Source organism: Ambystoma mexicanum, chromosome 5p, assembly GCF_040938575.1.
Source record: "Ambystoma mexicanum isolate Mex_15411 chromosome 5p, UKY_AmexF1_1, whole genome shotgun sequence".
Lineage (NCBI taxonomy): Eukaryota > Metazoa > Chordata > Amphibia > Caudata > Ambystomatidae > Ambystoma > Ambystoma mexicanum.
In genome coordinates, this window is record NC_090930.1 from 838,090,519 (window position 1) to 838,114,923 (window position 24,405).

Below are 24,405 nucleotides of genomic sequence, written 5' to 3' on the forward strand. Positions count from 1 at the left end.
GCGAGTCTGGGACCCGCACCAATATGAAGAGAATCAAAACCCATTGCTCACTTAGCAGGAGAGTGAACCAAGGGGGAGTGATGCTGCTGTGCGGGTCTAGGACCTGCACCAATATAAAGACAATCAAAACCTGTTGCTCACCTGGCAGAAGAGTGAACCAAGGGAGAGCAACACTGCTGTGCGAGTCTGGGACCCGCACCAATATGAAGAGAATCAAAACCCATTGCTCACTTGGCAGGAGAGTGAACCAAGGGGGAGTGATGCTGCTGTGCGGGTCTAGGACCTGCACCAATATAAAGACAATCAAAACCTGTTGCTCACCTGGCAGAAGAGTGAACCAAGGGAGAGCAACACTGCTGTGCGAGTCTGGGACCCGCACCAATATTAAGAGAATCAGAATTTGCAATAGAGGATGTCAAACCATCTTTGCGTTCTGGGTCCCGCACCCACATAGAACATTGGAAACCCGGGGGACAAAGGTTCCTGGGAATAATATAGGGAATAATATACTGAATCCTAAACTTGGCAGAGAGGAATCCGGAGTCAATAGGATATAAACACTGAAAATATAAGAGACGTTATCTTATTAGTGATAAAGTGAATCCTATACTTGGTGGAGAGCAATGCCTAGTCATTAGGATATAAAGACTGAACATATAAGAGACTTTTCCTTATTTGGGATCCAGCCTCTTGAAAGAAGAATACATCTAGGGGAAAGGAGCACTGCCCCAATCTTGGAACTTTTGAGTTTTAAACATTTCTTTTTGTCACTTTACTACCAGCTAATTTGGGAACTTTCCTGTTAATTGAGAACACTAAGAACATTGTTTTATTTAGGAAAGAATACCCTTGCCCAGTTATCTAAGAATGTAAATGTTAGGGACAGGAGTAGGCTTTTTGCACACGTCGGTTACAGACGTTTTGCTTTCGGATTTCTTGACATTTACATGAGTTTACTTTGAGGGCCGGGAATTCCCTCATAGTATTTAGGGATGGAGAGGCATTTTCCCAACCTTTTTGTGTTATTAAAAATCTTTGGCCAAAAATATATCACATCTGTGTCTGACTCATACTTCTGCACCCTTACAGGTTGCATTTCTCTTTACTAAGTAACACATCATTTAAAAACAATGTATATCGTTTTTAAAAGAAAATGCACATTACACAGCAGAAGGCCGTGTTGTAAGCACTGTAGCAACTTAGCCGAGCCGTTGCTGCCTGATCTCAGCTTCTGCTGGGGCAAATAACTGAACTAGTGAGGGGCTGTGGCCTGGAGCCGGTGGCGAAGAAGCATCCCCAGAAAGTAAGTCAAAGGGCAACGTTCCTTTTCATTTAAGAAAATATCTTACAGCCTTTTGCCCAATTAACAGGTGGTTGTAAATTGTGCTGCCCTGCAAACAAAGACTTATACACATGTAGTAACCGCAAGAGTCCATCGTGAGTCCAGACTCAGACCATCAGTGAGCCTCTTGGTTATAAATTCCATGTACGATTTATTATAAATATACACAGTACTTTATAGGTTCCAGTTACTTTTAAGCTGTATAAATAGTGAGACCACCCAACGGCCATCCTCATGCACTGCAGTTCAGGACCCCAAACTACTGGCTGTAGTTTGGCTAGACAATACCAATAAACTACGATTCATGAGCACCAGTATAATTATTTACCAGTACTCTTACTGGCTTTATGAGATTAAGAATTGATGACTACATGGCTTTAACCCCTATTTTTTGGGTCCAAGCGCTGTAATCCAACATACACTCTTCTTAGTGACACATTCAGAACACTCACACTCAAGCACTCATCAACATTCTCCTGAGCTTCCAGTCACACACGTGCGTCAACATTCCATTGGCGTTCATAGATGGCCAGCAGGACAGGACACCATTCAGCATGGCACTACATTATGTTTCAGTCATGCACAGTATGCACATAAATAAATAAACAATGCACACTTACTTGAAGGCAACTTAGGAAGGAATACGCTTGTTCATATGTGATGTCCTTGTTTAATTGACCTGCAAAACACAAGCATTTGGATCAATGCAAATTCAGAACCCATGCAATGTTTATATTGTAGAACCCTCAAGCTCAAAGAACTCAGTGCTGGGGCCAGGCCATCATCGTGAGGTCCATGTGCAGCAAACACCTTTTTCAATAGTGAGGTTATGCATGGTGCACTAGCATCCTTCGCGGGAAAGGTTCTAAATTGAGAAGTCTTGAGAATGCAGGGTTCCACAACCAAAGTAGGGGAACACTTTAGGGGTGAAGGTCCATGCAAAGTTTTATGTGCAAGGGGAGGAATCTAGAAGTCAATTCAGTACTTGACTGACAGCCAATGGATGGCCTTCAGCACTAGGTAAATGTGGTACTGCTCTGATGTTTCATGAGTCATCCTCCACTGTAACAAAAGCAATGTAGTCCTATTCTGTACAAGTTGCAGGACTGAGGGCCACAGTCAAATGCACATTTATCGAAGGCCACACACAAGGTAAATCAGATGTATCCTTGAGGTCTATCAGTTAAGCCTCTGACAGGGCCCAAGTCGAAAAAAATAAGTAGGGGCTCTAATTAGCACACAGAACAGTGTTGGTGAAATGGTCTCCGCTGGGAGAGTGCTATGTGGGATATTTATCTGTGTCCAATGTTTCCAGCTGTTTTGATTTTTCCCCATGATGTTCTGGCTTTCAGTGTAGTTTCAGCACAGCATTTCATGCTTCATTATTATGCTTTACCGCTTTGCTCTACATACATGTATGACATTTTTGGGGAACTTTGGAGCTAATATTGAACTTGTCGTGGAAGCCTTCAAATGTACTTTGTAAAACTGTAACGAATTCTATGGCATTTGTGTTTCCTTCTTTGTCTGAATTGTCTGTAACGGAGGAAGTACAGGTGCAGCAGCCTTCAAGTTTTGTAATCCTGTGTAAGTATTGCTGGACACTTGTCTAGCTATAAATATGGCATTAGTCTCCCATTCCCAGGGCTGGAACGGGGGGTAAGAGCCAGGCAGCCCAAGTTATCGGCCTTAGCGAAGCGAGGGCAGATGACAAGGGTTCAGGGCTGTTGCCCCCCGTCCAGCCCTTGGAATGAGGAATTAAGGCTATTAGTACCCCGAGTTGTGAAAACGGTAACCCGAGGTGCTAAAAGAAAAAAGATATTATTTTCCTTCGTTCAATGGGACACCGCACACGTCCCCTTGAGCGAAGGAAAATACCTTTCCATGTCAGCCAGTGGGAGCCGGGGAGAAGGAATAAGGTAAGTGTGGGTTGGCAGGGCAGAGGGTAGGGGGAAGATGGTGTAAGGGGGATCTGGTCGTCAGGCGGCATGGAATGCAGGCTTTAACCAGCGGTTCAACCCTGCGCTCCCAGCCACCTGATTGGCTGGCTCCCCGCCAGGGTGCTAATTTCTGTTAGCATTTTCCCTATGCAGTCTACTTAGAAGTAGATCAACAGCATTTAATCGCTGGAGAATCGGTGCTTGAAAGGTTTCCATAGCATCCCAGCGAGCAGATGTCTCTGGCTTTTGTAATAGTGGACATAGGGCCCCATTATGAGTTTGGTGGTAGCCATGCCCTTAATAAGGGCATAGCTACCCCCAAACCCAGGTCCGGGTTCCCTGAATGGGGAAATACCGGGCCATTCTGACCTTGGAGGGCCCAGTATTTCCCCATTCAGGGAACCCAGACCTGGTCCATCCCCATTCCCATTTGAGCCTCGATAGGGCTCAATGGGAATGGGGAGCATGCTCACAACGGGCCCGTTAATGACGGGCCTGTTGTTAGCATGCTGGGCCGCTCGCGGGACCCGCTAAGGATGTCTGGTAAAATCAGACGTCCTGAGCGGGTCCCGAGAGTGGACCTCGTAATGGGGCAGTAAGGGGTTAACGGCTCTGGCACCTTTACCGGTGCCGTTAACCCCTTACTGCTCTCCTCGTAATGAGGCCCATAGTATTGTCTTGGCTATGACTGGTTAAACTTATTAGACTGCTTTTGTTAGTGTTTGTAGAACTTGGAAGATATCTAGTAAGCCTATAAAGGCAACCTGTCCATTCCGCTCATCAGAGCATCCCATTAGCCTAGTCTCTACGGTAGCCTGTCTGTCCCACCTAGAAGATGTTCTAGGACAACCAGCCTAATGCACTTGGTAGACTTGAGGGGAGCCTGTCCATAGTGCCTAGACAAGTCTATGAAGGTAGCCAGCTTTTTCTTCCCCAGAGAAGATCTGATGACACAGCGGCTTCAAAGATAAGCTCCATCTGAGTTTAAGGTATGTATAAATGAAACAGTTTGGTGGACATCAGCCACAGGCCCGGCTATCCACCCACGCACTATAGAATGGAGCTACGACTATGACAAATTTGGTCTAGCTGGTCACATAACAACTTCACTCTGAAACACCAGACTTGCCTCAACACCTCTGTGATTAGAATACTGTGACAACCTATGACACATTTTGGTCTAGCTAGGTACATATCGAGTCTCCTGCACTAACGCTCTGTCTTGACCTCCCTCGGCACCTGCCCACGTGCCTGGCCTCTTGGGTTGCTTACTGGAGCCTAGCCAGCCCTCCTAAATCCTAATCCTGGCTAAATGCACACACACATCTTAAGCCTCCTCTTAGAACGTTCCCATATCTGGACTTCGGTCCCCGAGGGTGTTCCTACCACAAAGCGCTTTGAGGACATATAAATGGCAAAAGGCGCTACATAATTGACTACTACAAATACAATGAATACATGTTATGTACAGTATTAAAGATGGCATATATGAAATAACACAATCACTCGTTAGTTTAGCAGAGAGGGTAAATATCGACTGAGAATGTGGTCTGAACCATGCTCTAACCACATTGAGCAGTGTGAGAATCTGCCAGCAATTTAGTGTGGGGATTTCACATTCTTATGTGGACAGTAACATCACTTCCCATCAGTGGTTGCTGATAGCCTTTCAGAGGTGCAGCACGTCTCAGAAGTGCCGCTATATTTTTAGTAGGACAGCCTGTCCCATTACGGCTCAGAATAATTGCTATACTTTTAATTGCACATTTCTCATCTGGGTTGCCATATTATTTGGGAGAATGCCTGCACTTCCCAGCTTTAAAATGTTAATCTTGTCCTCTGTTTAAATTGTGGCTCGGGCAGCGTTTTTGTGTCTGTCACATGTTCTTGTTTTGATTTGTGGCTGCATCTTGGCATCTGGAGGGTTATGTCCTCTTTTCTCCCATCTTGCTGTTGCATTTTAAGTCATCATTTTCATTGGTCAGCTGCATCAGCTGAGGACCACTCTTTCTTGTAGGGTGGCAGTGTGGCTTAGTGTGACAGTACAGAGGGTTTAGGTAGAGTGACAGGTGATGCCATCGACCTAGAGTACCGTTCTGACAGTTAGTCTGACAGGAGGCTTGGCTCCTTCTGTAGTTCAGAGAGAATACAGGTTATTGAACTGGAATGGATGGAGAGCCCCTTCTCTTATACAAGATTAGCTTTGTGCTGAAAAATCGAGGACTTGCAATAGAAGATCTGCTCTCTTGCAGGCATCCCAGATGTGGACATATCACAGTCCATGGGGGTCTCAGGCATTCAGGGACTCCAGACATCATGGCACCAGTAGTGTGGATTGGGAACAGACAGTCCCAGCCCGGTTCCTGGGCACATATAGGTGACAGGCAGACGCTGGCGAAAGAGATCGGTTTTGCGGGAGGCTGCATGCCCAAATAAGGAAAACCCGGGTTACTCGATTTGGGTGAAAACAAGGGACAAAAATGGCCATGGGATAGAAAAAAATACTTTGTGGCTAGGCCATTTTCCGACCTGGCCACAGTCTTGAGACAAACGCGGTAAACTCAGTTTGACCCACTAAAAAGAAGTACAACATATTCCGAAAAGTAACTTCTGCCACCAGTTTGTCCCAGGCACACTCGTACAATCACCTAAAAATCCTTTGAGGGTGTCTAGGACCATAAAACAAAAAGGGACCCCAGTACTGGAAGGTACATTGTGCACTGTCAAAAAAATTGCCAAAAATGGCAACATGGTCCAAGACTAAGGGAAACATAGTTTCCCAGTACTGACAGTCTGAAGGACATGTCAGTTTCCCCATAACAAGAGAGCAAAAGCCCAAGGGAGTTCAGTTGAAGGCTGTGCTCCACTTGAAAAAGTAAGGTTAGGATAGCCAAACAAAAGCAAAAGGTTTGGGTGGTCCATAAATGGAGGGAAACATGCACATAAATGAAATCTCTCCTAACAGTGACCCAAAGCAGTATAAGAAGAAGGACAGGAGAAAAATGGCACAAGACAGCTCACCTAGGCCTGCCATCACACTACCAGAAAAAAGAAAAGTTCAGCATTGTTGGAAGAAAACGAGACACATTCTTGCATTTCACATGAAAGCCATCGCATTGGCCCAGAGCGAAGAAATTGCCAGGCCCTCACATGGAGGAATCACACAGCGGTAATGCCATTGCCCCATCCACAGAAGGGGAAAGAAGAGTAACATTCTACCCTTACTTTACCATGACTTTTTGTTCCCATTTGCCCTCTACAGGATATAAGCATATTCAGCTCATGAACATACCCAGAAGAAGGAGCAGAAGTAGCAAAGACTGGAAAGGGTTTTTGTTACTGTCGTTTCTGTTTTGTTCTTTGTCTCTCTCATGTGGTAAAAGGAAAATGGGGCAGCTAATACTCCAGTGAAAGTAAGAGTGCAATAACATGATGATATTGAAGGCTGAGGCAGATTGGCTAGTGAGCATGTGAGATACGAATTAGATGGGAGGAGTAGGTGAATAGAAGGAAGGAGTCTTAGTAGCAAGTATTAAGGCAATGGTAGCAAGTGATAATAAGAAAATGTATATACACTTTCAGAAATTCACCCGATTTTCTTTGTGTTTCAGGTGCAAGGGGCTTTAAAAAAAACCTCAAGAGGGAGGAATGGGCATCAAATGACCCTGCACCCGAGCCCACGAGCAGGAGGAGAAGGCCTTATCACCAAGAGGGCTTGTGGGACCCATGTCACAAAAGTGGGGCACGATAAAAAAAAACCTGATTGTGTACTACCCCACCCCTGTATCCCCCATTATCATATTGTCCCCTTGAACTGGCTTTCCTACTACCCAGCATCTGATGAAAGGTTCCTGGACTTGGAGCAGCTTGCAGGTGTGCAGACACAGAGGTATTCGCAATGCTGCATTAGGAGTGACTTACACAAATGTGCATGGTGTCCAGGAAGATGACAAAGGGGACAGGGACAAGAGAAGACCTTTTGGGGTTAAGAAGAAAATGCTTTTGGGTGACAACCTTTCTCTACAAAAAAGAAAGAAAGATGGTGACATGAGAAAAGAACTATCAATGGGCTGTTGGGTTCCACCAAAGGTATTTGAGCGTCACTTAAGTGACCACCCCAATGCTCATAGTGTTGAGGGTGACCCGTTGTGCATTAAAGAGGGAAATAAACAAATAATGGTAAAATAGGAAATGATGTTGATGGTACACAGTGGTGTAGATTTTGCAAGGTATCAAGGTATAACTTACACAAAAGATAATGGCAGTGCACTTGCAACACGTGTAATTGCACTGCTGAATCTTTTTCTGGCTATGTTTGTTATGCATTCTTCTGTCTCTACTTCTTTACCATCCTAGTATTTTGAAAAGCAACAATGTATTACGCATGCATTATGCATCTGAACAAGTATATGTTACATTGTGAAAGCAAAAAGAAGATATCGAGGCTGAGTACCCCAAAAGGAAATACACCAAACGCAGGTTCAAAAGATACACAGATCTTTATTCTACAACTGAACAGTTTCAAAGGACAAAGCAACAGATAGCTATCAGGCCCTCAGTACAACACATCGAATACCAGCCCTGTTCGGTGTGTTCATTGTGTGGGACTGTACATCAGAATAGTCGCACCTTTTATACAATCCAAAACATGATGTCTAACCCACTTGTAACTTAATGAATCTAGGATTCGTGCCAAGTTCGTTCCTAATTTATGCATCTATACATTTAGGGGTTATCCTTAATACATTCTCCAACAAGTTACAATAGCAACAGTGTGTTTTTGGATTTCATATTGAGCATTCGTACACATTTATACAATATAGTTAAACAAGTGTTCACATTAGATGCTCAGACAGTATTGTGCACGATATATGTTCATGGATTAGTTTTGTTGGTACAGGTAATCCTCTATACACAGGTCAACGAAGGACAAGGTCTCAGTACATGACCCTAACATTTCGCCTGCGGGCAATTTACACATTAACTTGTACACAGAGGTCAAGACGGCCATGTTACATTCAAAACGACACTGTCTACCATTTTAGAACACAGGGTGACTTTAGAGCAAGAATCTAAAATGGCGGATGAACCTAAAATGACGGCTAACACAGATCTAAGGTCATGACCTTGCAACGCAGATGTCCTCGCAGAGCGACTTGGCCTAGGCCAATATAGATACATACAATCTAGAGGGTATAATATGATTTCCCGTTCGACAACATGGCATATGTTCCCTTGGTTACTGAAGTAATGAACCAACCCCTTGCTAGTATCATGAAAGAGATGAAGCAGCTCCAATAGAGTGACATTACCAATTTTAAACAGGTGAGTGATTGTATGACCGATTTGGCCCACCCCACTAACAATATATAGTACCAGTGCCTGACCTGTGTGGGGAGAGAGGCTTCAGGGGAGGGCTGCTGCATATGCTCTCTCAATTCCCAGGTCATTAGCACCTCCAGGACCTCTGTGGCGGTTCCAGAGGAAGCAGGCTACACTACAATGAATGACACAGACGATTTTCCAACATGAGGACAGATAAATGAAAACATGGACTATGATAGAGGGTTGCTGATGCACAGATGACGTGACACAATATACACTGGATGGCCCAAACAAAGGAAAAGTGAGAACAGTAACACAAAAGGAATTACAATGCCTTAAGATCGGAAGAAAATGGGTAGGGGGGAGTGCCTGAATGCTGCAAGAAACACAATCTACTTGTATATGGACAGGTGTTTGCAGGAGAAGAATGGGTGAAAGGGCTGCGTAGATGCAAAGCACAAGCGCTCCTGACAGTTCCAGTGGAGATGATGCAGAGAGAAAACGAGTACCTCCAGGAGTGGGCAAGAAAGTTCAAGTTGCTTACATGGGTAGAAAACAAGCAGGCCCTCTGCCCAGAATGCCTTTCAAGAATAACACCACTACAATACCAGGATGAAGGTCTAGTAAAGGTTGGAGAGAACAGGGGCTGCAGCCACATTTCGAGGCTATATGGCATGGGAGGAGGCACAACAGTATTCACAGACCACTATTGGGCCTGAAGCTCACATGCAGATGCCCCCCCAAATAAAGGAGTGTTATGTACCCTGCTGCCATTGAATACACCAGCCTTGATGGTGCCCCGGAAGGATGTAGAAATGGATGGCTTCCCCAAACTGGGTGCACATTCGAGGAAGAAAAGGTAATTGAAGCTGAGCATAGTGAAGAGGAGAAAGTAACTCGGAGCATGGACGAACACATAAGGAACTCAAGCGACCTGAGGGGGTGGCAAAGGTGTGGAACCACAAGACACCCTCCAGTGGTGAGGGGCTTCAAGTATGTGCGCTTCATATATGGACCATAGGGGGGATTGTAGAGGCAGTGTCTACTCCCCCACCAGTATACCACCCAGGTGACAGATGCCACTCACTGAAGCAGCCAGTCAGACCATAACCGGATGACATCACACACGCATTAGTCATTAAGCACATGCATCCCTGTATGAAGCTACACAGACACTCAGGCCAAACTGCTCTTAGACATGAAGAACATGCACATAATCACTAACAGAGATCACATACACCTTATCTCTCTTCTGCAGATATGGCAATCACACAAGAATACATATAACTTCTTGCTGATGATGAATGCAACTAACATGAGTGGCCATGTAAATCAAGATTGAAGCCACAGCTGCATTGAAATGAATGGAAGGCACTGAAGAGGCTCAAGAACACAGGGAGAGACCTGAGTCACCGATTTTGCTGAGAAATGCAGATCAGGGTGTCAGTACAGCCATTTTCATATTCTTGCTAGGACATCGAGGGAGAGAAAGTTGCACATTAGCTTAAGAGATAGGACAACTGCATGTGTAAAAGCTGAAAATCCTCATAAATGTGAGCAGGATAATTAAGTTTGTGGTCCCTGCACACGTGATCTGAACCTGGAGGACAAAGCCTATTCATTCAAACCAGACAAGGACCGTTGTTCCCACCCAATTCAAGACAGATGATACAAAAGTAATACAGCATGAAGTTGAAAGCTAGAATGTTCTTGCGGTCAGGTAAGTCAGAGAGTGGTAGCCTCATTGGAACAGGTGGCACCCTGGGACCTTCTCTGCACCCCACATTGTGCTCATGTGCTGGTAACTTTCCCAGGCTGAGAATGCCCACAATGGCCAACCCTACACACCATCCATGCTAGTTTACACTTTGTTGCAAGACCCAATAGAAATGTGCCAGCCTGATATGCCTCTATTTGCAACATTTACGAGGTGGTCACAGTTGGAGCACCAAATACATTTTTGCCAATAAGGTTACTAACCCCAAATACATCCCATATGTAGTGTACCTCACTAACCATTCCCAGGTTACCTTAGGTTTTTGTAATGTATCATTTGTTTGTGACATCACTGTGCCTTAAAACCTCCATGACTTGCCTGTTACCAGTGAGGGAGTATTGGAAATCATGCAATATCCACTTCTTGATCTCTGTTTTCAAAGCTTTTAAGAAACAGAGAGTTTTGTCATATTTCTGGATTCTTCCATTTTTGAGTGCGGGGGATTTCCCCTGGCCCAGTTCATCTTGCTTCTAATGGGGGAGATTCCCCCGTATGACTTTAGAGTGATTTAAAGATGGGTGTAATTATGGATGTCTGGAATTATGGATATGTCTGGGCATTAGAAGGTGAAAAGCTCTGAATGTGTGTGCATTTAATCAGGAGGATTAATCTGAGTGAGTCTTTGTTATCAGTAGAAGAGCTCTGAGTGAGTCTGTGTGTTATGAAAAATAGATTTTGAGCAGGATCAACAGCACAGCTGCACAGCTGTGAGTATGTTTTTTTATTTTAGAGCTGGGCTCTGACTGTCTATGCCTATTAGAAAGACTAAAGAATTCATATGCTCACAGTGCAGAGCTGCTCACTTGCAGAGACTGGCTGTTTTAATTCAATTAATACAGAACAAAATAATGTTCAACATTTCAAAAGACTCATACTCCTACGTCCCGTCCCCTTTCCTCTATACTTGTGGGACATTCCGTCCATCGGGATGGGATGAAGCACTTTTTAAGCATAATTGTGTGTCCTTCTTTTATTTTTACGCTGGGCCACAGCACGTGACCGCAGCTCCGCCTTCCTGAGTTCCACCCCACGCATTGCCCTTAAGTCCTTTTCTCCACGTGGTCGAGGTTGGACGAACTTGCATCTTAGGGAATTTTTTCTTTTTATTCCCTTGTCCTTCATATTCCTGCTCCGGTTCCACGGTCTTCTTTCTTCTGTCTAGGATTCGTGTCCTGTTCTTCCTGCAAATTTCATTTCACGAGGGCAGATCCAAACTCTCTCTGTCTGGAGTGCTTGGGCCCGTAACACCGGTGGGACTCTTGCTTGTACAGCAACTCTCTCTCCGTCCGTGCACTCCAGCAACAGCTTGTCAGGTGGGAGGAGGTGTTCCAGTGGATTCCTCCTCCGCATTTACAGCAGTTCATTGAAGAGAAAAGGAAGCGTCCGGTAAGTTCCTTCCTTTTTAGGGCACCCCGGCCAAGGCACTCCTTCCCAGGGTTTTCTGGTTCCCGGGAGGGGCCCAACTGCTTCTTGTACCTGGGCTCTCTCTGAGGTGTCCCAAAAGGGATCTAAACTGGACTCTGCAGTTTCCTCTGAGGTTCCCTGTAAAGGGGCTGTCAGGACCAGACCTTCATCTGACGTTCCCCCATCTGGGGGCTAAACTTAAGCCCAGCATTTCTGGGTCTGTTTTCACTCGGGTAGTTCCCGAGGTTTCTAAATCTAGAAATAAGTGTACCGAGACTTGTCTCGAGGTTTCCAATAAAGTGACTAAAAGCACCAAGGTTACCCTCGAGGATCCCAGACTAGGGGCTATATCTAAAACTGGCAGGATTGAGGGGCCTTCTATGAGGGCTCTGGCTATGTGGGATGACCCTAAGCCTTCCCACACACAATCCAGGGGTCGAACCGATCCTGCTGAGGAGGCAAAGAAGGTGTGTTAACACCTTAAGTCTTCAAGAACATCTCTGCCTAGGTTCCCTCACTGAGGGCTAATTCTTCAACAGACTCTGAGGGGTCGCAAAAGTTCTCCAGACCTGCTAGCACCAGCTCTGCCGAGGTTCCCTGTCACAAGGCTAAAATGGAACATAAGTCCCCTGAAACCCCTGTGGTGACAACAGCCTCACTGACACTTGTGACGCAGTTCACTTCACCTGAGGCAATCACAAAATGGTGGGCCAACCCCCATGGTCTGCGTTGGCTATTTTGACTACCTCACTCAATCCAACGTTCTCAACGGCTGGTACCGAGGGGCAGTTTTTGGGGCTGATCAGCCTTTTCCACGTAATGTGGATAATAGCAATACGTTCTGCCCTCCAATGGATTGGCATGCTCATTTTCCGCTGCCACACACCGTCTCGCTCCCTCCGACGTCCGCTCCCTTGGTTTATGTGGATCCAGTTGGTGGAGGGCCATCCTCGCAACCAGCCTCAGGTTCGAATCCTGGCATGGCCAAACTCAGCCTTTCATCCTTCCGAGGTCTATAAATGAGCACCACACACTGTGGGTACTAATAAGCAGCACTCAGATACCTGAGGGTTTGTAGCGCTATATAAATGCTAAATTATTATTATTATGCTTCTTCAGAGCAGCCTCTACCCACTCCGGTGCCCATGCCTTCTTCTGAGGATGCGTTTTTTTGGCAGGTTCCATACTGTTATGCACTCTGACCTGATGAAGGCATACTTTCAGGATCTATTCAAAGAAATCTATCCTAAGCCTCCTGAGACGCGACCAGCTCCGGCTACTCCTCTGCAGGTTCTGGTAGTGCCACCTCCACTTCCTCTTCCAGTTGGGCCCCCTTCGTCCACTATCACAGCTGCCTCCACTTTCACCTGTGCTTAAGACTCCCGTTGTGCAGTCAAGTCTGCCCACGGGGTCTGAGGTGCCACGTGCTGCATATCAAGATTCTGTTTCTGCCGCACAGGATGAAGATCAAACGGGTCAGGATAGCGACGACCCGCACTGCTCTATCAGAGCTTTTCATGACCAGGCACTGGATATGATGTTGTTGCTAGATATTCCAATACCCGAGGCTCCAGCTCCACAGGAAGGTGTACTTTCTGGAGCCCTTACTCTGTCGACATAGGAGTGCACAGGTCTTTTAATTCAAGAAGATGACCTGGCCGAAGCCCCCAAGATCTGTGAAAAACCTAATTCCGGGCAGCACAAGAACAGAAAAATTGGTGCTCGCTACATGCTACACGTGTCAGAAGACATACTCTTGACTGCATGTCCACTCCCCTCATCGACGGTGGTGGCAGCAGCTATGCTCCAGCCTAAGCTGTCCTCTACATCCTCCACTGCAGAGCCTCAAGTCCTTTCCAAGAAGGACAAGCTTCTGATGCCATTAAGAAAAAAGTATTTTCTAATTCGTCTCTTCAGCTGAGACAGGCTAATAGCGAGGTCATCCTGGCGGCTGCTAATCTCAAGCTGTGGAAGCAATTTGCAGAGTTTCAGGAATGTATTCCTCCTGACATGCTCGAAGATTTTAGGGGCGGCTTATCAGATGCCAAAGTTCTGGCTCAGGACCTGCTATAGGCTGCGGCCCATCATGTCGACACTTCCGCTCGGGGCCTTATGGTTGGAGTAAACATCTCCCGCCAACCGTGGCTGCATTCTACAAAGTTCTTAAAGGAGGTTCAGGACAAAGTACTTGATCTTCCCTTCCACTCGTCCACTGATGAGGAACTTACCAAAACAAAGGCAAACACGCAAAAGGCTAAATCTTTGTCGGTCCTCACCAAAACCCCAGATAAAGCAGCAGGGGGAGCAAGAACAGATGTAACAGGAGAAAATCAAAAAGGGATGCAAACAAGATTAAAAAAACCCACCAGAAGGGAATCTAGTTCTAAATCTTCCAAATACAGATTTATCAAGGGACTTGATATCAGCATTAAACAAGGGACTATCCTTTAGCCCTACCAATCAATCAGATCTTTTCAAATTCAGTAGACTTCTTAAGCTTAAGAAATTCTTTGCAACATCAACGAAATTGAAAAAATCACAAACAGTGAAACCTCCAGTATCAGAACTAACAGTTCAACACACAGAACATACTGTCAATCTATGAAAAATTGGAGAAATGGAGGAGACACACATGATAGAAACAGTAATGTCAGATTTAAACATAGACACTGGAGTAACAGAAACATCAAAACTGAAACTGAAATCAACTTTTATACCACAAACCACAATGGAGAATGCAATAGATATTTTTGTACTAGCTGTTCAGAAAGATCTAAGAAGAAACTATACACAGAACAAATCCACAAAATGGAACAAACACAATCTCAATGAGAAAGAAAGAAAGGTGATTTTTGAATTGAGCAGAAATGATGAAATCACAGTAAAAGAGGCAGACAAGGGGGGCAAGATAGTTCTGTTTAACACCACAGACTACATAGAAATGGCAGAAAGTCATTTAAATGACCAGACATGCTATGAGAAACTAAAGGAGAATCCCCTGACATCAATAATGGAAGAATGGAACATCATGAGTACTGACTGGTATGAAAATGGTTTACTAACGGAAGATGAATATGACTTTATGAAGATAAAATATCCAGTACTTGCTACAATTTACTTCTTACCTAAAATACACAAAAGCTACACAACAATACCGTGCAGCAGACCAATCATCAATGGGATCGGCTCAGTCAGTGAACCTATATAAGCATATATAGACCGGTTTCTGCAACCTTTGGCAGCGAGTCTGGCATGATATGTGCAAGATACAAAACATCATACAACAGTTGGAACACATTGAATGGGAAGAACATTTCAGATTGGTAACCTTTGATGTTACTGCTCTTTATACGAGCATACTACACCTCAAAGGAATGGAAACGATGAATTATTTTCTCAAGGCAAGATCAATCTCTTTTTTGGACCAAAATAATATGATTTTAGAAATGTTGAACTTTGTACTGAACAATAATATATTCTTCTTTAATAACACAATCTACAAACAATGCCAAGGAACAGCAATGGGGGCAAAATGGGCGCCAGTTTATACAAACTTATACATGGGCAACTTTGAATTGAAACATGCATGGCAACATCAAGCATTTACTCAGGACAACAACATCGTATTTTGGGGCAGATACATTGATGACATTTTGGTCATCTGGAATGGAAGTCAATTATCATTACAAGAATATCACAGGTTTCCTAACACCAATGAATACAATTTAAAATTGACCATGGAAGAGAGCACGAACTGGATACATTTCTTAGATTTGGAACTATATATTGAGAACAATAAAGTACAATCTACGTTATATACCAAACCCACTTCAGGCAATAGCATTTTACAAGCCAACAGTAATCATCCACAACACATCATCAAAAACATACCATATGGAGAATTCTTAAGAATTAAACATAACTGCACGCAAGAAAATGAAATGAAGAAACCTGTGGACACAGCCATCAAGAAATTTCAAGCAAGAGGATATGCAAAAGAACAGCTTAGGAAAACATTCATTAAATCAAAGTCACTCAAAAGAAATGACCTTCTACAAAACAAATCCAAAGAAAAAATCAGGAAGTCAAAAGACACGATAAGATTCATCACATCATACAGCACGGATAACCCTAAGAAAGATCCTTAGAAAACATTGGCACATACTCAGGATGGACACTGATCTAACGAAGTATATTGAGGAAAACCCAAATATCACGTACCGAAAAGCAAAAAACCTTAAACAAATCTTGTGTCCATCAAATTTTGTGCGTGAAAAAATGATTCAAGGCAAAAACAAATTATAGACAAAAGAAAAACTAAAGGGATGCTACAAATGCGGCACGTGCAACTATTGCATTTATGCAGACAATGGGAAAAAAGAAATTACCAAACCAAATGGCAAACAACACAAATAATGGATTTCATACATTGCAATTCAAGTTATGTAGTGTATGTGATAGTCTGAATGTGCAAAAAACTGTATGTAGGAAGTACAGTGAGACCATTGAAAATCAGATTCTCTGAACACTTAAGATCAATGAAAAATGAAGACATAAGATATCCATTGGGCAAACATTTCGATTTGGAACATCCTAATGCTAACACCCAAGGAGTAAAATACTATGGTCTGGAACTGGTGAAAGCTCCACAAAGAGGAGGAAGCAGAGAAAAATGGCTCCGACAAAGAGAAGCGATGTGGATCTGTATCTTGGACGGTTGCAATAATGGCCTCAATTTTGACACAGAGATGGGACACTTTCTTTAATAATCATTTACCCAGTATCCAGCAAAGACTTATGAAAACCATTGGGAAAGTTGAAAATTACTGTGATGTTATTTTATTCAAGAAACTCTAGAGAATGAACAATGTAATTGTGTTATTAAGTTGTTGCACTTATTAATCTGTTGCACTCATAAAGTTGAATTGTGACAATAAGAGACATGGATAGATAAAAAAGAGCACATCTAACATGTTACACAAAACGAGGAGATATAATTATGTATTTTCATATCGGAATATAAAACCACATGCTACCACATACAGATTATCACATGCTATATGACTCCCATTATATCTATTAGCATCACTATTTCTTATTCATAAGAATTCTCCAGCAATCTTACAAAACAAATTGCGACAAGGTTCGTTATTCAAGCATTAGTTTGATCGCATCACGATCCAAAATGGCAACCGGGACGCGAATCCGGGCGTCAAAATGAACAGGACAGAAATAGTCACGGTCAAAATAAGAAAGGTAAGAAAATAGACATCTAGTAGTTAGAAAAATACATTAATAGTGAGCAAAGTTAAGATATAACACCTAAGTTACTCAATTTATCCTTCTAATTGTTTTTTGGATTATACAACTAAACATCAAACAAACACACATCAAGAGAGGATAAAACACTTGGATAAAGAGCACAGTTTTACAAAGTGAACACCCTGGGACATTCAAGCAAGATAATTAGCATTTTCAACAAAAAAGGATAAAATTATCATGAAACCATCATGCATATCACATAATTGGATTAAATAAGTATAATGGAAGAATCAAATTATTGAAACTCATGCACATAATCAATATGGGCCCTTGCACTAATTCAGACAGAATTTCTTGTTCCCAACATACAGAGACCATTATTTATACACAACTTTGAGAAATCTCATACAATAAGATCTTTGAAAATATTGATTAGTCAAACAAAAAACATCAGTATTAGAATCCCTCCTGAAGAACCACCTGAAAAGATGGGGAAACATGTGTTGAGGGGCAAAATAATGGCAATGATAACCAATTGCAAAAATTGGAATGGAAAATGATGGTGAAAAATACTCCATGTAGGGGTATTACAATGGCAATGAAAATTAATTGTAAAAATTTGGTATGAAAGGTTATGGTGAAAAATATTTCATTGATTTGTAGAAGAAATCTTGTCAATGAAATTGAATTGCATTATTGATACAAATATATTTAATTTGGAGCGCATCAGTGGAGTTCTTGAGATTTTTTTCTAGTTTGGTAAAGCAGCTTATAATTAGAGGTCGGGGTCTCAAACAAGGTCGTTCTCTGGTTTCAAAGGGTTCCGGGACCGACATGTGCGCCTGGCAGAAGCTCCACCTGGTGGCCCTCGCCGCAAGCAGCAAAGGCAAGGTGGCCGGTGTTTCGCTCAGTCAACAGCCTCCTCTTCAGCAACCGGGGGTCTCACTGTCGATAAACCATCTAAATGATGTTTTCCAATGGTCTCACAAGACTCCAGTGGGCAGACAAATTGTTAAGACTAAATACAATACTTCACTGTTTTACACTCAAAGATGCCCCGTGTAAGGAAAACATAGAAACAAAGTACTCTCACCTGGGGGTAGAAGCAAGGATAGTTCAGGATGATGTAGAAAAACCCAGGAGAGGATTGATGTCTGCTTCTGTCTTTAGATGATAATTGGAATTCCCCCCGAGAAACACCCAGTGAACCGGCACAAAGGCCAGGGCACAGGAGGGTTCCCAGGGAAACCCTCTTGGGGAATAAAACCCTGCGGAGCTGCTAGTGAACGTAGACTCCTTGAGAAGTCCCTGGGATGTGGATTACGCTATCCCGGGAGTTTTTGGTGATGACTGGTGGTGTCTTTAGAGGATTGGGTCAAGAGCAGAAGTGCCAGGCTGGCTAAAGAGAGCTAGGGAAACAGAGTGATTAATCTTTTGAGTTTGCCTTGTAATGGGAAAGACAACTCTGGAAGTGGGAATCTTACCAAAGGATCTGATGGTTACTCGGTTTTGAAATGAGGATAACCGAAGACCACGGATGAGCTAAAGGGCTGGGTATACTGGACAAGGCAGAGCACAGAACAGAGATGGTAAACATACAATGAGGTGTAACTGGGAACAACCTATATTCAAGAAGGAGAGGAGAGGGCAATCTTACCCAGAACAACCAGAGACCCTTTCTATATTGAGAGATAACAGATGTCCAGAAGAAGTAAGAGCAAAGGGTGTTGGGTCTGTATAATGACAAACGTAAACTATGAATCCAAAGTGAAGAGAAACCATTAAACATTTAAATGCTCCAAACTAAACGAATGCCTACCAAAAGAAACCCTAGGAGCCTGCACCGGTCGAAGGCGGATGCAGAGAACAAAATCCTCCAAAGGGAGTTGTTTAAACAACCTTGGTAAAACACTGAAACTGAAAGGCTCTGAGACGTCCTACAACAACACACGTCAACAAAAACAAAGTTCAGTTAGGATCCAATGAATAAAGTTGCAAAGATTGAAATCAGCAAAAAGGCAAGCCTGAGCAGAGTAAGGGATTCCTAACACGGACTCACATAGCGTTCGCCAGCTCCTTGGAGAGTAGCAACGCGTCCTTGTCCGGGATCTGTAGGTTGATAAGCCGTCGGCGTCTCGTCCCTGAAACGTTGCAAAGCATTCTGGGGCGTGATGACTAGACTGCTGCACACACTGCAGCGGTCCGTGAGAGCCACCATGTTGGAGTCAGGCATGTCAGCGAGAACTGCCATGTTGGAGTCAGGTATTGTACTATGGGAAACGCGAATGATCGTGACAGTATGCCCCCCCCTTAGGATTGGCACCTCCCGGTTTGCCAGGATGTCTCATATGAAATCTTTTAATCAACCGAGGTGCATGGATGGCAGATACTGGTTCCCAGGTACGATCAGCAGAAGTGTACCCCTTCTAGTCAACTAAGTACTGAAGACGACCCTGGGGGCGTTGCTTGGAAGCCATGTGAAAAGACGTGTCTGTACGTGGGCTCCCGCTGATCCGTACATTATCCGACTGGAAACCGCGCAAGGACCGCTACGATGTGGCGGAGATGATGATGACTGCGTACATGAAGTCCGGCTGCACGTGTGGATACATTTTTCCACGGGACCGCACTGCGAACGCCTTCCTAGGAGCCGAGTGAAGCGTTGGTGGCGAGACCTCGATGGACGAGAAAATGGCCGCCACCGCTTGACGAGGGGACAAAGGAGCGGTGGACCGGGACCCCAGTGGCGGTTCCCACAGCATACGTGCGCCCTCTGGGCGTCACGAAGGGTGCAGCGCGACCCGGCCCATCTGGGGGGAGCGCTGGACAACAGCGGTGGCGGAGATTGTTGGGCGAGCTAGGACTCTTGAAACGGAGTTGTGGTGTATGGGCATCCCTGCCTCGGACCTGAGCGCGGCCAGAAGGACGCTCCTGACTGGAGATATGTCGAACAAGCTCCTGAGAGCGAAGAATAAACAGCCCACCCTCGACGAATACGCCAAGACGCCGCCCGGCCCGGAAGGAGCCAGGAGCAAGGAGAAGGCTCAGACCAAGGAGATGGCCGTCGGAGGTGCGAACCAGGAGGTCCTCGCTGCGATTGCGGACCTGAAGGCGAAGTGGGAGACCAAGCTCCAACTTGCTGTGGCCGAATTGAAAACTGCGATGGAACTACAGGTTGGGGCGGTGCAGGAGGACGTGAACCTCCTGAGGCAGGATGTGCGAGCCCTGGCTGAGCGCACGGAGACTTTGGAAAAGGAAATGGGCCCTACTGCGGCGGACTGCACCGCACATAAGCGCGATATCCATGCCCTGGTGCAGCGGGTGGGCAACTTGGAAAGTAGGGCTGAAGAGGCGGAAGGACGTGCCCGCAGAAACAACGTTCGCATCGTGGGCCTGCCGGAGGGGGCTGAAGGCCAGAGTCCCACGGAGTTTATTGAGAACTTGCTGCTGCAGGAGATCACTGGGGGCGCCCTGTCGCAGGGGTTTGCGGTGGAGAGGGCGCACAGGACCTTGATCAGGAGGCCACCGCCGGGTAATCCGCCCAGGCCTGTGATCGCCAAGATCCTCAATTATCGGGATCGGGAAAGGATCCTCGAACACTTTCGCAAGGGGGCACCATACGGCGAGGAGAGGCGACCATTACTGCTTACCCCGATTACACCTCGCAAGTACAGCGCAGTCGCATGAACTTTGGGGCGGTTAAGAGGCGATTGGGGGCAGCTGGGTACAAGTATATGTTGCTCTACCCCGCCAAACTGAAGGTTTTCTTCAAGACCAAGATGCTGTTCTTTGACACTCCGGAGGAGGCCATGGAGTGGCTCGATGCACAAAACTGTCCTCAGGATCCAGATGAGCGGACGGCGGATGGAAGAGATAAGTGACGCTGCGGGCCAGGTTGGGCTATGAACATTGGGACTGGAATATAGTCTTTGTGACTTTGTTATGGAAGTGTATGCGTTAGGAGTTTGGAATATGGTCCGTGTGCGCAGATACGGATGCGAGGGAGAGGAGCCTCCAGGGGCTGTTCTTTGTACCCCAGTTTTGAGTTTAGGTTAGTCACTGTGTGTGGGGTGACACCCTGTCGGGTTCTCTACTTGGGTTTCCAGAGAGAACCGAACACGGGGATGCCTGAGATCCAGGGATGGAGCTGGGCAGTTGGTTGGGTTAGAGTTGTGGGGGGTGTTAGTTTTTATATGAGCCTGGGGGAGAAACTGGAAATGGGGGTCTTCGAGGTGGGGGGAGGCGAGCAGACCTGGGAGGGAGGGGGAGCTACTGATAAATCATGGGGGACCTTAGGATACTAACGTGGAACGTTAGAGGGCTTAACAGCTACCTTAAGCGTAACAAGGTCATGTTGTACCTAAAAAGGCAAAAGATAGATGTGGCCTTGTTACAGGAGACGCATCTGACACGGGATAAACTGGAACTGGTGGGGAGGAAGTGGAAAGGGACAGTAGTGGAATCTACATATTCTGCCTATGCTAGAGGAGTGCTGGTTTGGGTGGCACCACATGTCCCGTTTAAGCTACTTGGGGACGTTGTGGAGTCTGATGGGAGGCTGGTCATGGTAAGGGGGCTTGTGGAAAATAAAGTAGTGTGTATTATAAATACTTATGCTCCCAACCAGGACACGGCGACATACTTTAGGACGCTGTGCACGAGACTTCGTGAGGGGATGGGGGGTACGGTGATTTGGGGTGGGGACTTTAATTGTGTACTAAACCCCAGGGAGGACAGGTCGGATGACAGGATGGTCAGGCCCAGCCCGGCGGCTAGGGTACTGCAGACGCTGCTGGTAGACCTTGGCCTGGCAGACGTGTGGAGAACGAGACACCCCGGCGTGAGGCAATATTCGCATTATTCGGCCCCGCACCAGCTGCACACGAGGCTGGATTACTTTTTCGCCACTCCGGACATTGTCGCGTAGTGTGACCATATAGACTACAGGGCGAGAGTCCTTTCGGACCACTCGCCCCTGGTCATGCGATGGCAGCTTTGTCCCCCACGTGCGCGAATTCCAACATGGCGCCTTAGGGCGGAAGCGCTCAGGGATCCAGTCTTCAGGGAGGACATGAGGGAGGAGATAGTTGCTTACTTTGAGACGAATACAGGTAGCGTCAAGTCGGCTGGTACTTTGTGGGAGGCCTTTAAGGTTGTAATGAGGGGGGTTGCCATTGCGAAGTCCAATGGATTAATGGGTGGAGTTTTGGCTGATTTGCGTAAGACCGACATTGAGTTGGAAAAAGAGCTGGAGGAGAGTGGGATTGATACGGAGGCGGTCACTAATCTGCAGCAGAGGTGTGCGGAACACTGGGACAGGCTCTGTAATCTGAATTACAGGAAGTACATTGAGAGGTTGCATGCGGGGGGGACAAGACGGGCAGGCTTCTTGCTTGGCTGTATAAGAGCGAGACCCCGAGAACCCCGATCCGATCAGTCATCACTGAAAAGGGCGTGGAGGTGGACACCCAGGAAGGGGTGAATGGGGCATTCGCGGAATATTATCAAGCATTATATGAGGATCGAGAAGGGGGGAGCCGGGAGGAGATAGAGGTAGTACTCGAAGACATAGGCCGGCCCAGGATAAGTGACGAAGAGCGAGAGGAGATGGATGCTCCGATCACTCTGGAGGAGCTGAAGGAGATTGTGCGGCAGCTACCCACTTGCAAGGCCCCAGGAGCGGATGGGTTCCCCGGTGAATTTTATAAAGCGTATGGAGAGGAGGTGCTCCCGCCCATGCTGGAGATGTTTAATGAAGCGTTCGAGGTGGGGCGGCTGCCGGAATCACTCAGGGAGGCGATTATAGTACCGCTCCCCAAACTCAATAAACCGGGACATGATTGTGGCTCCTACCGGCCCCTGTCGATGCTGAACCAGGACAGCAAGATCCTAACAGCTGTCCTGGCGGCCAGAATGCGGAGGGTAATAGGCAAGCTGATCCATCCTGACCAGACGGGCTATGTCCCGAATAGGAATATTACTCACAATCATAGACGCCTTCACAGGGTGGTGGAATGGGGATGCAGTGAGGACAGCGAAATGGCGATAGTGGCGTTGGACGCGGTCAAAGCGTTCGACTCTGTTCGATGGCCGTGGCTGCTGGCGGCTTTGGGGCGGTTTGGACTGGGACCAGGCTACATGAGGTGGGCCGAGCTACTATATAGTGCGCCTCTGGCTAGGGTCCGTGCGGGGGCAGTGGTGTCAGATAGATGGCAGTTAGGCAGAGGCACTAGGCAGGGGTGTCCTTGGTCCCCAATGTTGTACATACTGGCCCTCGAACCCTTATCAATCTACCTCCGGCAGCAGTATGACCCGGTGGGTATAGAGGTGGGAGGGGAGTGCCATCTTATATCCTTGTATGCAGACGATATGCTGTTATACCTGAAACATCCGGAAGAGAATTTGCAGTATGTCTTGGAGGTAATGGAGAGGTACGCCTGGTTGTCCGGCATAGCAGTTAACCCTCAGAAATCCACACTATTCCCGCTAGGCGGTTATGTGGGGATACCGGTGGAGAGGTTGCCAGTGCTGCGGATCCCGTGGGCGACGAGCTCCTTCCGGTACCTGGGCATTGACGTGTATCACACGACCGAGGAAGAACACAGACATAATACCGAGCTAGCTGTGGGAAAGATTGAGAGGTGCATGAGGTTCTGGGAAAGATTGCCGTTAGCGATGATGGGTCGGGGAGCTATGCTCAAAATGGTGGTGCTGCCCAGGCTTTTGCATTACTTCAATAACATCCCGTATATGATACCTAGGAAGTTTTTTGCTAGGTTACATAGTAGATGCAGGGATTTCCTATGGCACGGCACGCGCAACAGGGTCGCATTGTGGAAATTGCAGAACTCTTATGAGAAAGGCGGCGTGAAGCTGCCGAACTTTGAGGCTTATTATACGGCTGCGCAACTGCAATATGTGGCCAGGTGGCTCTCGGATGACGAGACCTCCGAACACAGGCTGCTGGGGAAGGACAGTTCCCCCTTCTATCTGCGGGAGGTGATCTGGGTGACCAGTGCATGGATGAGGGAGCGTCCTAAGATGTTAACCCTGGGCAGGAACATGTGGCGGCGTGCCTGCCGGATGATGGGTGACCCCTTGCCGTGTATGCCGCAGGTACCTCTGGTCGCCCTGGCGAAGGAAGACGGGCAGCTGAGAGCTATTCTTCGGACATACTGGGAGTCAGTGGGGTTGGTCACTATGGGCGACATCTGGCAGGATGGGACCCTAATGGAGTTCGAAGAACTAGAGGCAGGGTCGGGGCTACACAGGGGTCAATATGTGACATATCATAGGGTGGTCCGGGAGGTCCGGAGTACGTGGCCCGAAACTACTTTAGCCGGCGACCCGGATGC

General features: G+C 46.1%; 1 protein-coding gene across 1 annotated transcript in view; it reads right to left on the reverse strand.

Annotated features, from left to right (window-relative positions):
• AOAH (acyloxyacyl hydrolase) overlaps nt 1–24,405 on the reverse strand; it is a 1,097,690-nt gene that overhangs the window by 149,908 nt on the left and 923,377 nt on the right. Inside the window, exon 17 of the mRNA XM_069613263.1 lies at nt 1,963–2,021. Coding sequence (XP_069469364.1) covers nt 1,963–2,021 — 59 coding nt within the window. The remainder of the gene's footprint in view (nt 1–1,962; nt 2,022–24,405) is intronic.